Here is a 14,045-nt window from a genome sequence, read left to right as displayed (position 1 = left end):
TAAACCCACTCCCCTGGTCCCCAGCAACAGAGCAGCCCACTTCTGCATCATATCTCATCTGGGAAAAATTATATGTTGTGAATTACGTGCTTCTTTTGAAAAACCTTAAAGGAGATGTAATAAAATGAGACAAGCTAATAATATAGGGATTGAATAGCAACTCTGGATGCTGCATCTTAATTTAATCAGATGCTTTTCCCCAGGGGGACGAGGAAAAGCTATAGCTAAAGCCTCCCTTCCCTACCCAGCTGCTCACCCCTTCCTCTTGCCCCTCGCTCCTTCTCCTGTCCCAGAGGAGCAACCAGGGCAGGATTTGGGGTCCCACAAGACCCCACAGTTCACCAGCAGCTGCTGGGAAACTCGTAGCCCGTGCTGGTTATTTGGAGCGGGCTAACAAGCAGCACACCGGGGGGCTGAACACCAACCAGGGAGAGGGTCTCTATCTGAAGATTCAGGTCCTTGTCCTGGGAGAGAAAAGCAGGAACTGAGGAGCCAGGAAAGCCAGGCTGGGAAGTGGGTCTGGCTCTCTGTGTGTCTGGAGCCAGGGGATACCGTGTGCTGCTGCACAGAGGACAAACCTTTGTAGGGTGTAAAGCATCTTAACAGCAAAGATGATCTCATGTCAGATGTGCTCCTCTCTGGCCTAGGAGAGGCCGTCGGGTCAGCATGTGAGAAAGGCTGTTCCAGTCTTGCCTTTTTCACCTCTCGGACACGTAGGACCCAGCTGTGAACGAGGCCAGCTCGACCCTGGGATAACGATATTTCCCGGCTCTTCAACATGCTCAAAATCAAAGTCATGTTCTGATGTAATTGTTCTTTTCTGTGTATCCTGCACTCGCCTGTCCCTGTCCAAGGCACCACGATGCGTGATGCCTCCTGGTACATTTTGCTTCCTACATTTTTGCCGAGGCTGTCGCTGCTGCGATCTTTATTTTGCTGCTTGCACAGTTCGTCCAAGCCAGACCCTGGGGATCTGCATGTTCTGTCGCTGGGATGTTTGTGTGACTTTCGTGGAATTTCCTCTCCTCAGCCACTTGCTTGTGGCTGCTGGATGGGTTTTGTTCCTTGGAAGGGGGCTGGTAAACCTGGGAGGGTGCAAGGAGGGAGGGGAACAGTGAGAAACTTGGGAATGATCTGTACTGACGATGTTCAATTCCATTAAAGGTGTCTGCAGTCGCTGGGTTTCGTGCACAGCAGCCTGCCTGAGGATCTTGCTGTACAAAGCAGCTGCGTGAAAGAGTCTGTATCCACCAAAAGTGGGTGACGAGCGGAACACCCAGCAAGTGGCAGGGTCAAGCTCGCGCAGGCAGTGCAGCAGCCGTGGGGGAATACGCTGTTTTATGTGCTCCTGCTTAAGGCTCAGGCTCTTTGCAGTCAGATCAGAAACAGGTGGCGATTTCTAAGAGAGTCGTAACAGCAGGAAGGCTTTGCCTTGCACTGAGGTGGATTCTTTATCATCCACCGCTGGCAGCTGGCTCCCAGCAAACATGCTCTGCTTCAACTGGTAAACGAGTTTCTCGGTGATCTCGGGGGGGACTCAGCCGAACGCTTTGTAACGCTGCTCTGCTTCGGTTCCCAGGAGCTCCCACAGCCACCAGCTCTCCAGCACCCACCCAGGGGCCCTGCCCATGCTCCTGGGGTCCTTGTCCTTGCATCTGGGGTCCCTGTCCTTGTTCCCAAGGGGTCCCTGGCAGAGTGGCTCCTGTCGCATCCTGCACCCTTGATCCGAGTCCACACGAGCCCAGCAGCACGGTCTCAGGGTCTGCTCTGCCTTTGCTGTTTCCAGCAAGCCTTTTGGAGGGTGCAAATGGATTTTCTGCTGCTGAAGCCTGTTAAACCAGGAGTGGGTTTCGAGCAAGTTATTTTTACCCATTCCTGGAACTATTAATAGTTTTACAGTTAACAACAAGCGCCAATCGAGATGTTCGATTCGTCTGTCCCCCAGAGGTCAGCGCTTCCTATTCCCCCTGTTGTATTCCATTAACTGCTTCAATTAAATGATCTTTTTGTTATTTTGGGGTGAAACATTTGTGCTTTGTAATGGGCTATTAAACCTCTTCACTGTCTTGTACACGGATCAATAAACAAGGGGAACTGTCCCACTTTCTCTCCCTAAAGCATCCTTGTGCCTCTGCTGCTGGGCAGGAGGTTTCCCTGCGGGCAGGGATGGGGCTGCAAGGGGCTGTAGAAACCCCCACTCCCTTCCACTCCAGAGACAACAGCAATTTCTCCGTAAACCTTTGAACGGGGTTTAAATTAATGTCCAAGTGTGAGACCACACTCAGAGGAGATGAAAAGCTCAGCAGCATCCGTTTCTCAAGCGGTGCTGATGAAAGGCACTGTGCTTCACAAACCTGTGTGTTCTGGCTGTCCCTGAGGTCCCTCTTGGTGTTGTAGGTGAGGCTTCTGTTATCCTGACCCTTATTTAAACATCACCTTTTGCCAAGTTGGTTTATTTTTTTCCTAATAGATGCTCACAGGTGGTTTTAATTCAGACTTTCTCCTCAGCCTGATCTGAAAGAGGAGCTTGGCTTTCCCTGGGCTTTCTCACTCCCTTACTGATAGCACAGAGATCCCTCAGCGCAGCATCACGCTTGTTTCCCGGAGGACTATTGTCCAGGTGTTGCTGGCTCAGGGAGGTGCTGGTTCAGCCCAGCTCCTCTGTAAGTGTGACGCAGCCTGGGCTGGCCCTCGCTTCCAGCTCCAGTGAGATCCCACAACTCAGCCCCCAACAAGATAGAATCGTACAATCATTAAGGTTGAAAAAGACCTCTAAAATCATCCAGTCTAGCTGTCAGCCCAACACCACCATGCCTACTAAACCACGCCCTGAAGTGTCGTGTCTGCACATTTTTTGAACCTCTCCAGGGGTGGTGACTCCACCACTGCCCTGGGCAGCCTCTGCCAGGGCTTCACCACTCTCAGTAAAGAAATTTTTCCTAATATCTAATCTAAACCTCCTCTGGTGCAACTTTACGCCATTTCTTCTCGTCCTATCACTTGTTACTTGGGAGAAGAGATCAGCACCCACCTTGCTACAACCTCCTTTCAGGCAGTTCTAGAGAGCGATGAGGTCTCCCCTCAGCTTCCTCTTCTCCAGGCTGAACAGCCCCGATGCCCTCAGCTGCTCCTCGTGAGACTTGTGCTCCAGGTCAAGCAGCACAGCTCCAGTTGCACACCCTGCCTGCCCTGGGAGCAGCCTTGCTGCGAGCATCCCTGCTAGCATCCTGCATCCCCTGAGCATCCTGCATCCCCCCAAGCATCCTGCATCCCTTGAGCATCTTGCATCTCTGTAAGCATCCTGCACCCCTGCTAGTATCCTGCATCCCTGCTAGCACCCCATGTTTCTGTGAGCATCCTGCATCCCTCAAGCATCTTGCATCCCTGCGAGTATCCTGCACCCCTGCTAGCATCCTATGTCCCTTCGAGCATTCTTCTAGAATCCTGATAGGAACCTGCATCCCCCCCCTAGAACCCTGCATCTCTCTGAGCATCCTACATGCCTGTGAGCATCCTGTATCCCCGCGAGCATCTGGCATCCCTGCTACTATCCTGTGTCCCTTCGAACATCCTTCTAGCAACTTGCATCCCTGCTAGGACCCTGTGTCTCTGCGAGCATCCTGCATCTCTGCTAGCACCCTGCATCCCTGCTAGCACCCTGCATCCCTTCGAGCATCCTACTAGCACCCTCCATCCCTTCGAGCATTCTACTAGCACCCTGCATCCCTGCTAGCACCCTGAGTCTCTGTGAGCAACCTGCATCCCCCTCCCCGAGCATCCTGCAACCCCCTCGAGCATTCTGCATCCCTGTGAGCATCCTGCATCCCTGCTAGCAAACTAAGTCTCTGTGAGCATCCTGCATCCCCCCTGAGCATCCTGCAATCCCCTCAAGCATCCTGCATCCCTGTGAGCATCCTGCATCCCTGCTAGCAAACTAAGTCTCTGTGAGCATCCTGCATCCCTGCTAGCAAACTCTCTGTGAGCATCCTGCATCCCTGTGAGCATCCTGCACCTCTGCTAGCATCCTGCATCCCTGTGAGCATTCTGCACCCCTGCTAGCAAACTAAGTCTCTGTGAGCATCCTGCATCCCCCCTGAGCATCCTGCATCCCTGTGAGCATCCCGCATCCCCGTGAGCATCCTGCCTCCCTCCTCCTCCTCCTCCCCATGGGCTGCGGGGTCCTGCGACTCCTGGCCCCGCTCGCCCCCCGCCGGCCGTGCCCTCTCCCGCCCCCTAGCGGCGCCGCCGCGGCTCCGCGCTCCGAGCCGGCTCCGGGGCTGCGGGTTGGAAGCCCCCGTTGAGGGGCCGCGCGGAGCCCCATCCCCGGTGCGGTGCCCGGTGGGACAGACCCTTCCCTCCGCTCCTGCGGGCGGGAGCGCGCTCCGATCGGGATCTCGTCCCGGGGGTGTCGCTGCGCTCCGGCTCCTGCACCGAGAGAGAGCGTAAACCGGGGGAAAAGCACAGGGACCACCCGGTGCGGGGCGAGCGGAGCCCCCGGAGCCCCAGCCGGGCTGCGAACGGGACCGCTCAGCGAACGGGACCGGGAGCCCGGACTGCGCTGCGAACGGGGCTGGGCTGCGCAGCACCGGGAGCCCCAAACGGGACGGGTTTGTGCATCCCCCAGAGTCCCAAACAGGCTGCAAAGGGGACCCGTTTGCGCAGCCCCGGGAGCCCCGAACGGGGCGAGTTCGTGCAGCACCGGGAGCCCCAAGCAGGCTGCGAACGGGACCGGTTTGCGCACCCCCGGGAGCCCCAAACGGGACGGGTTTGCGCATCCCCGGGAGCCCCAACAGGACGAGTTTGCGCATCCCCAAACGGGACGGGTTTGTGCATCCCCGGGAGCCCCAAACGGGATGAGATTGTGCAGTCCCGGGATCCCCGAACGGGACGAGTTTGCGCATCCCCGGGAGCCCCAAACGAGACCCGTTTGTGCAGTCCCGAGAGCCCCAAACAGGACGAGTTTGCGCATCCCCGGGAGCCCCAAACGGGATGAGAACGGGACCCGTCTGCGCACCGCCGGGAGCCCCGAACGGGACGAGTTTGCGCATCCCCAGGAGCCCCGAACGGGACGAGTTTGCGCACCCCCGGGAACCCCGAACGGGACGGGCTTGCGCATCCCCGAACGCGCCCCGTTTGCGCAGCCCCGGGAGCCCCGTCCGGGCTGCGGGGGCCGAGGGGCCGGCAGCCCCGGGGCTGCGGGGCCGGCGCTGTCTCCGCCGCCGCCCCGGGCCGTGACGCGCGGAGGGGCGGGCGCTGCCTCCTCCATATAAGGCGGCGGCGGCCGGGCAGAGCTCACACCGAGCTTTCCTGCGAGGGGAGCGGGGCTGAGCACCGGCCACGCGTCGCCTTCATCCTCCTCCTTCTCCTCCTTCTTCTCCTCGGAGCAAAGCTGCCTCTTCACCGGCTTCAATGAAACTGGCAGCGATGATCAAGAAGATGTGTCCCGGCGAGGCCGAGCTGAGCATCCCCGCCAAGAACTGCTACCGCATGGTCATCCTGGGCTCCTCCAAGGTGGGCAAGACGGCCATCGTCTCGCGCTTCCTCACGGGCCGCTTCGAGGAGCAATACACACCCACCATCGAGGATTTCCACCGCAAGTTCTACAGCATCCGCGGCGAAGTCTACCAGCTCGACATCCTCGACACGTCGGGCAACCACCCCTTCCCGGCCATGCGTCGCCTCTCCATCCTCACAGGTACTTTGCCCGGGAGCGCCAGGAGGATGGGGGCTTCCCATGCTGGATTTCAGGCTTTCTTGCCTGGTTTGGGGGTGTCTCTCCAGTCCTGGGAGGAGGGAGGCGCGTGTGGGTGACTTTGGTCGGGCACGGGGCACTTAGGATAATTCAGGACCTAGGTCTTTCCTTCCCTGGGTCTCTGTGTGGCTTAGGCAGCGGGTTTCTGTGTGTTCCCGTCCCTGCAGCCATCTCACGTTCCCTCTTTGTCCCCAGGAGATGTGTTCATCCTTGTGTTCAGCCTGGACAACCGAGACTCCTTTGAGGAGGTGCAGCGCCTGAAGCAGCAGATCCTGGAGACCAAGTCATGCCTGAAGAACAAAACCAAGGAGAACATAGAGGTGCCCCTGGTCATCTGCGGCAACAAGGGCGACCGGGACTTTTACCGAGAGGTGGAACCCCGGGAGATTGAGCAGCTGGTGGGAGGGGACCCCAAAAAATGTGCCTACTTTGAGATCTCAGCCAAGAAGAACAGCAGCCTAGACCAGATGTTCCAGGCGCTCTTTGCCATGGCCAAGCTGCCCAGCGAGATGAGTCCTGACCTGCACCGCAAGGTCTCGGTCCAGTACTGCGACATCCTGCATAAGAAGGCGCTGAAAGGCAAAAAGCTGCTGAAAGAGGGGGGCCAGGGCGGCACCGAGGAGGCGTACGGTATCGTGGCCCCCTTCGCTCGGCGACCCAGTGTCCACAGCGACCTCATGTACATCCGGGAGAAAGCCATCGGTGGCAGACACGGCAAGGAGAAGGACCGCTGCGTCATCAGCTAGGAGCCCCCGCTCGCCCCACGACCAGAAGGAAGGAAGGACGGGAGGAAGGAAGGGATGGGGGAGAAGATGCTCGTTTCTGAAGTGACTTTGGGCAGGTGCCCACCAGGGCAGAGACGAGGTTGCCTCTTCCCAGCCTCCCTCCTTCCCGAGGGATTCGCTTTCATCGGCTGCCTCCCCCAGGAGTGAATTTTGGGAGCGAGGGATGCAAAGGGGGAGGCTTTGGAGGGCAGGAGGGGGGTGCCGCTGGGACCAGCCTCCTCTGGGCAGAGAAACAGGGAAAGGGTGAGCTGCTGGGCGGCTAGGTGGGAGGATGAGTGTGGCGGGCACAGACCTTGGCGTTTCTTTCCCTCCCAAAACACCCAGCCTCAGGTGCCGCCTTCAGGAGGGAGGGCAGAGGCCTGCCTGGGGCTTTGGAGTTGGGTTTTTTTGTTGTTTTATTTTTAACTTGCAAAGCTGTGCACGGACTCTGGCTCAGTGTCGTGTGTTAGTCTGTGTCTGCAAAACACGTGCAGAAGACACTCCTAAGCTGTTGCAAAGACATCACAGAGTTACAGCCCCGATGGACCAAAAAAATGACTCTTGTTTACATTTGTCTTGTCTGATTTGCAAGATTTGGGGAGGGGGGAGGGAGAGGAAAGGGTTTTTTAAATAAGAAAATAATAGGCACTTTATGTAGGTATTGTTTGTCATTGACATGAACAAAAAATCTTCAAGTGTTTCTACCGTGGGTGAAACTTGATGTTTTATTTTTTCTACAAATAAAATCTTTTGAAAAATGACACCTGCGTGTTTGCCTTTGCTTCATCACCTTGCCCTGTACCAAAACCAAATCCCATTAAACTGAGACCTAAGCCCAGCTCTGAGGTGCTAAGAACAGCCTCTCATCCCAATCCCTGTATTACCCCATTTTCTCAGACTTTCAGTGCAAAGGTTTCTGTCTCTGCAAGCAGCCAATTTCTTGCCACACAGGATAACGAAAGGCCACGCACAGTTAGTTACTCAAACCGGTCCCCAAGCCAGGACTCTTTCTTCACTCCACTAATGTCGAGTGACGATCCTGCGAGCCCCGTGACACGCTGGGCATTGGCATGTCATTCACTGCAGGAACCGAGCGAACTGACATCACTTCGTTATAAAGAGGTGATTGTGTTTCATGTTTTCTCGATTAACTAAGCACACTTTAATGATGTCAACAGAGAGTGACTCATTTGCAACTGTCTGAGATTTTGTTTTTAGTTTGCAATCTGAGTAAAGGAAGTACTTTGCTCGAAAGGTCACCTTTGCATTAATGGTTTTTGATCTCTTTCTACAAGGAAGCCGCAATAACCATTGCTAGAAGTCAAAGGGAAAGGGAAAAGCTCTTCAAAGAACAGCTCTCCCTGGCTCTCCAGCTTCTGTTTCAGTTCATGCTCAGCCCATTCCTCCTCCAAGCACTAGAACAAATCGATGTTTAACACATATTAACAGTAAAAAAACTCTATGGAAGCCACAAAACAAAGATGGGTGAGAGAGGCTGCAAACCAAACCGCTTCAGTTTTGAAACTTGGATTCAAAATGACAGAGTTAACTTGTTCCTGTGCTAAGTGCCAGGCATTTCTTTGGAAACACGCTGTTTCTTCCAGCTCCACATATGCCCTGATTTCACAGGAACAGCAGCTGGCAGAAAAAAAGAGAAACCACCATCCAGGCATGAGATACAAGAATTTATTGAACTGAGCAGGCAACGGCTGGCAGGTAATCTCGATAATAAAACGAGTGTACACCGTGCTATGTTTGTCTTGGTGTTCTGTTTTACTCAGAGTTTACACGCTGGCACCTTCCCAAAGAAAGTACTAGCAAAGTATTCCGTCAGGGACAGAGTGATCTCAAGGCTATAGGTGAGTCGCTATCATCCCAGCTCCCGAGAATTACTTGCCTCTTGGTTTACAAAAGGAAAATCCAACCCAAATAGACCTCACTTCTCTTCTTTTGAAGGCAGAACTGCTACCTTCCCTTGGATGCTGGTTCTCAACAGATACTGTATTTCACTAGCTGTTTTTTTCACCTCTTCCACTACTGACCTGCACAATTTAGAGAACAGTGAAAGCTGAGGTCCCATCACGTCTCTGTTAGCGAGACGTTGCGCTGCTTACCAGGTTGTCATCAGCCACCACAACCGGAGGATAGAGGTTAGGGAGCTCCGGGATCCATTTGAAGGCAATAACATTCAAGAGCTTTCCATCAGCCACTGGCAAATGCTCAAGCCACTCAAATGTTTGTGTTCGTGGGAAGCCCCTGGAGCACTTTGGATGTGGAACTGACCCATCCTGTTGAGCCTGCCTTCTGTTAAGTATGAAATAACTAAAAGCTCGTCATCCATGCCCTTTGTTTTGATTCCGCTTTCCCTTCCTCTGTTTTAAGAGCCAGATGCCCAGTGTATTGCCTATAAACTTCACTGGCCCAGGGAGATTTACACACCCAAAGCCTACCAAAATCCACTCCCTTGGCAGTCCCTGCTTTGCTCTTCTGAGTATTCCTGCTTCCAAAAAAGCAGGAGCCAGGCCCAGGAGACACACATCTTCTGTGCTGCTGAAGTCCTTCCCCTGCTCAGCTCACATCCACTCAGGGAATACACAATAGGGGCAGTCTGGAATTTCTAAATCCTTACTCGACTTATTTCAGACACAACCATCGCTTGTTTAAAAAGCAACAAAGAAATACAGAAGTAATTGAAAGCAATCATTCCTCTTTCAACACACACAGATTGGAAAGTGCCCCAGAGACCCTTTCCAGGAGCAGGGCCAAACAGCTCATACTTCCCTCTTGGCTCCCTTTTGATGTTGGGCCACTTTTAAATGAAAATGTTCCCTTTTTCTTGTTGAAGTCAACCAGCAGGTACTTTGACCTTTAGTGAGGAGAAAACATAATGTCTCCTGTTTGATTGTATGTAAGAATAAAACCTCACCCCGCCCAGAGAGAAAACAGAAGAGGTGCATACATGGATCAAAGCGATTGTGCCACTGTAATCATCATACGTGAAGCACACAGTGTCCTGGTTCAGTGCCACATGCCTGTGATCCACACAGACAAGACTTCAGAGCAATGCCACCAAAAAAGCAGAAAAGAAATTAAACCTCTGCGACCTTTTGCCACCTTTTCCTCTCCTGTTCAGCCAGGAAACGACATATCCCAGACCCGGACAGTGGAGCTCTCCTACTCCTTAGGGATTTCAAACATGCACAGGCTCTTGTACTTCTGCAGCAGTTCATTTTTGGTCCGGACCTGCTCCCGCAGGTTCTGCAGCTGCTGCTGCTGCTGCTCTGGGCTCACACTGATGCCAGGCATGGAGCTGATCAGCTTCCTCATCTCCTGGAACTTGTTCTTGAGCTCATTCAGCACCTGGTGAACATCCTGGCTGTCCTTGTCCATGCTGCAAAGGAGAGAAAATGAAAGCACTGTTCAATTCTCCTGTTTGAAAGCAAAGTATCTGCTGGGGTGACTGTCATTTCCAGTGCAACCAGAGCTTAAACTGGAATTCAGTGTGAAACTTTTGTTCTTGGTGTTTAACTACACACACCTAATTCACCTATCCCCAATAAAATGGACACAGATAGACATACAGGCTGGGTAGCCTCTGCATCAAATTAGTTTCCTGCTAATTTCCAGCACACAATCCAGTTATCTCAGGACCCACCAATCCAGTTAGGAGCTGGACTGCAGCTTTAAAACATTACCATGGAACAGGCTAAATTCTCCCTCTCTTTGAACTTCCATATCTCCCTTCAGGGAAGGTAAGATAATGTATGTGCGTTGTGTGTAGGCACCTGGAAAAACAGATCTCAGTCTCACCCGTGACCTGTTACTGCCGTAATACAAAAAATCAATGCAGTCAAACAGCTTGACAGCAGAAAATAGAAACTGTTCCCCAAAGTCTCCGAGTATCCAATGGCAGAGAAAATGGTACTTTGGAGCTTTAAAACGACTCTCCGGGGATGTATACCTAATAAAAGAGAAGTGGCAGCACAATTGGTTCTGCAGCCAAATCTGTGCTTTTCAAGGATCAGTGCTGTCTGAGGCAGCGTCTGCCCTCAAACCCTCATTAGTATCTGCCGCAGCTTTGTTAGCACCAGAGAGAAGTTTCACTGATTCCAGGCAAAAGCAAGTCCTTGCTTCCAGGGTGCCCGTTAATAACAAGAGCGGGATTCTAATGATCATTGAAAACTGGGAGCCCGTTCAATAGCCAGGCCTAAAAATAAATCTGCTTGGCATGACCAGGGCAGAGAGTTGCTCGATTATAACTTTGGGGAATCGTGACACGACTGAGAGGAAAACTTTTAACCAGATGGTCACTGTTCGTTTCAAAAGCCTGCTGGAACAAAATATTCATTACTCCCTTCTAAACAAAACTGCAGCTGGTACTATAATGTATCCCCATTATGCAGGCATTCACAGTCGGGTCGGCAGCGGAAAAATACAAGCGCACACACAACCCCACGGCACGTCTGGGGAAGGATGGATTGGCTCTGCCTTTAATCCATCATAGCTGCAAGCTGGCTTTGAAAAGGATGTCCTCCCTGCTCTAGGTCTCCTTGGGGCTTTATTCCCTTCCCCACACACAGAACTGACGGCTGCCTGTCTGGCTGGTTGATCCAAAGTATCAGGTTTTGTGGGTTTTTTGTTCTGAAGGGTGGTTTTCCCGCTGGATCAAGCCACTGAAGTAATTCTCTTTGAGGGCACGGGCAGGCAAGGTGAGGAGGTGTGAGTAGAGCCTGCAACTCCTGCAGTAACTTGGGATTCAACGCAATATCCAGCCTATGAAAGACCTCCCTTAAGGCACAATGAACCCGCACAACCCACCAGAGAAGGAGCCAAGCGCTGGGACCTCAGCAGCGATGCGACCTGACTGTACTAGGGTGAAAATATCAACAAGCCCTATCTAAGAAAACTTTATCGAGACTCAAACAACAGGAAAGAGCACGTGTCCTTGAATGTAAGCAAATTTACACGATACATCCTCACTCCCAAGCAGAGTCACCTTGGAGATGTGTCTTCGTGGCTGAGTCAGTGTCAAAACAGCAAGGCTGGGCTCTGCAGATAGCAGCAGTGTCAAAGGATAACGCATTTGCCATCTGCCATGAGGCAACACATCCCACTGCTTGCTGCTGTGGTCCTGTGCAGCCTACCTACATCTGCTAAATCCATCCAGGAAATGCCACGTGGGAAGCTGAGGGAGGTAGCTGGGCAGTAGGGGTGGATGGTTCAGTGGGACCAGGCACAGGATATCTTAGCGACTGTCACCTGCAGGTCACCACGCTCAGTGGCACATAGGACTCTGGCAGGTCTCAGGCCATGGCTACTGCCCATTTTGCTTTTGTACGTGCATGCACCTGGCCATGGGCTTAGCGTCACTTCTGTGATCTGATCAGATCAGGAAGAATCAAGGCTCAGAGCGACTCCCCACCTCCAGCACAACAACAAGACTGAGCGAAATGAAGAGGGTTTGTGTTCTCATGCCCATTCTGACGAGTGTGTCAGGAGGTATTCAGTCCTTCCTTGCCACTGTAGAGTCGTTAAGGGTGAACCTCTCACCTTTCAGACATGCTTGGTACAAGTGAAACATCACAGGACACAAACCAAGCTCAGCTCCTGAATAATTGGGGAAAGGGGAGCCAGGCCCACAACCAGTAACAAAGGAATTCATGCATGCCATGCCCTCTGCCTCACCCCGTAGCGTGCCCAGGTGAGGGTGTGGAGCTGTCCTGGATGGATTTTCATGTCAGAGCCATGCCCCTACGAGGACCTCAGAGAAGCATCCCTGAAGGGTTTACCCTGGGCAAGAAACATTCCAGTTCTCAGGACCCTTGTACAAGTACCTTTTATCCCTACAGAACTGACCTTGAACCGGGAAGAGATGGGTTTAACCTGTACCACTGCTGAAGCCATCCTCCTTTTTACAACTCCCCCAAAGGTGCAGCATTCCTGCCCTGGCACTGCTTGTACTTTCTGAGGTTGTTATCAGCCAAACAGCGCAGTTATCTGGAGCAATAACCCAGCGGAGGCACAATGCTCCTGCTCCTGGGTGTAAACGGTGGGGCAGTGCACCTGGCAGCGAAAGCACCTGGACTGCCCTGTGACCCAAACACCAGTGAGGTACTGGTGTGACTTGGAGCGGAGACGTACTTGAGCCTGTGCTGTCTTCCCTGACACTCTTCCCAGGAGCTATTTATTGCTGGGAGAAAAAGGGCAAAGGAGATGGTGGAGCGTTAGAGAGCATCACTAGAGGGATGAACCCCTTGCCCTGCTCCCCATCTGGGGCACCCCAAGGATGCTGGGGGCTGGAGAACATCACCAGAGAGGGATCCTATTGCCCTACTCCCTGTCTAGAGAAGCCTGGTGATGCTGAGGGTGGGAAAGCATCATTAACAGGGGGGTCACGCAGCAGCGCTCTCCATCCAGGGCGTGCCTGAGGATGCTCAGGGTGTAAGAGCATCATGTAAGTGGGGACCCCATTGCCCTGCTGCCTATCCAGGACACCCTGGGGATGTTGGGAGAGCTGGAGAGCATCACCAGAGGGGAATGCCATGGCCCCAGTGCCTGTCCAGAGCACCCCAGGGATGCTGGGGCCCGAGAGCACCCCCAGAGGGGGGTCCTACTGCCCTACTCCCTGTGCTGAGCACCCCGGCGATGCTGAGGCTGGGAAAGCATCGCCAAAGGGGGACACTCGGCCGCGCTCCGCGCCCCGGGCCCAGCCAGCCCCGTTACCATTTGATGATGTCGTGGACGAGCGGCAGGAAGGAGAACTCCTCCTGCGCGGGGGGCTCGGGCAGCGGCGGCGGCTTCTGCTCGGCGGGCGGCTCGCTTGGCGGCGGCTCCTCGGCGGCTCCGCGGGCGGCGGCGGCCCCGGAGGCCATGGCGGAGCCGGGCGGGGCCGGGCGGAGCCGCCTCCAGCGCCTGCGCCGCGGGGCTCCGGGCCGGGGCCGGGAACGGGGCCTTCCCCGGGTGCGGGCCGGGCCCGAGCCTGGCCGGGGGCTTCCTCCGAGCTTAGGCCCGGGCTGCGCCGGCGCTGGGCATGCGCCAGGGTCCGCTCCGGGCCCTCCCCGGCTGGGACTGGGCCTGCGCGGCAGCCCGGCCTGGGGAGCCCTGTGAGCTTGGGCCGGGCTTTTGCCTTCCCCCGAGCTCGGGGCTGCGCCGGCGCCAGGGTCTGGGCTGGTCATAGAGTCACAGAATCACCAGGTTGGAGGAGACCCACCGGATCATCGAGTCCAACCATTCCATCAATCACTAAACCATGTCCCTCAGCACCTCATCCACCCATCCCTTAAACCCCTCCAGGGAAAGCGGCTCAACCCCCTCCCTGGGCAGCCTCTGCCAGCGACCAGTGACCCTTTCCGTGAAATTTTTTTTCCTGATGTCCAGCCTCAACCTCCCTTGGCGGAGCTTGAGGCCATTCCCTCTCGTCCTTTCAGGTAGTTGTAGAGAGCAATGAGGTCTCCCCTCAGCCTCCTCTTTTCCAGCCTAAACACCCCCAGCTCTCTCAGCCGTTCCTCCTAAGACCTGCTCTCCAGCCC

At 54.4% G+C, this 14,045-nt stretch overlaps 2 protein-coding genes across 2 annotated transcripts; one reads left to right on the top strand and one right to left on the bottom strand.

The window, feature by feature from the left end:
* The first annotated feature begins 5,303 nt into the window (after positions 1-5,303).
* Positions 5,304-7,277, top strand: RASD1 (ras related dexamethasone induced 1). The gene is made up of 2 exons (XM_069869770.1): positions 5,304-5,695; positions 5,948-7,277. Exons 1-2 carry the CDS (start codon positions 5,410-5,412, stop codon positions 6,496-6,498), a joined length of 837 nt encoding a protein of 278 aa, XP_069725871.1. The 5' UTR covers positions 5,304-5,409; the 3' UTR covers positions 6,499-7,277.
* A 911-nt stretch (positions 7,278-8,188) lies between these two features.
* MED9 (mediator complex subunit 9) lies at positions 8,189-13,406 on the bottom strand. Its single transcript, XM_069869771.1, has 2 exons — positions 13,240-13,406; positions 8,189-9,907 (listed from the first exon to the last, which is right to left on the bottom strand). The coding sequence occupies exons 1-2, from the start codon at positions 13,386-13,388 to the stop codon at positions 9,691-9,693; spliced, it is 366 nt and encodes a 121-aa protein (XP_069725872.1). The 5' UTR covers positions 13,389-13,406; the 3' UTR covers positions 8,189-9,690.
* Between the last annotated feature and the right edge of the window lie 639 nt (positions 13,407-14,045).

Source organism: Phaenicophaeus curvirostris, chromosome 16 (assembly GCF_032191515.1).
Source record: "Phaenicophaeus curvirostris isolate KB17595 chromosome 16, BPBGC_Pcur_1.0, whole genome shotgun sequence".
Classification (NCBI taxonomy): Eukaryota; Metazoa; Chordata; class Aves; order Cuculiformes; family Cuculidae; genus Phaenicophaeus; species Phaenicophaeus curvirostris.
This window is presented reverse-complemented; position numbering and strand designations above follow the sequence as displayed.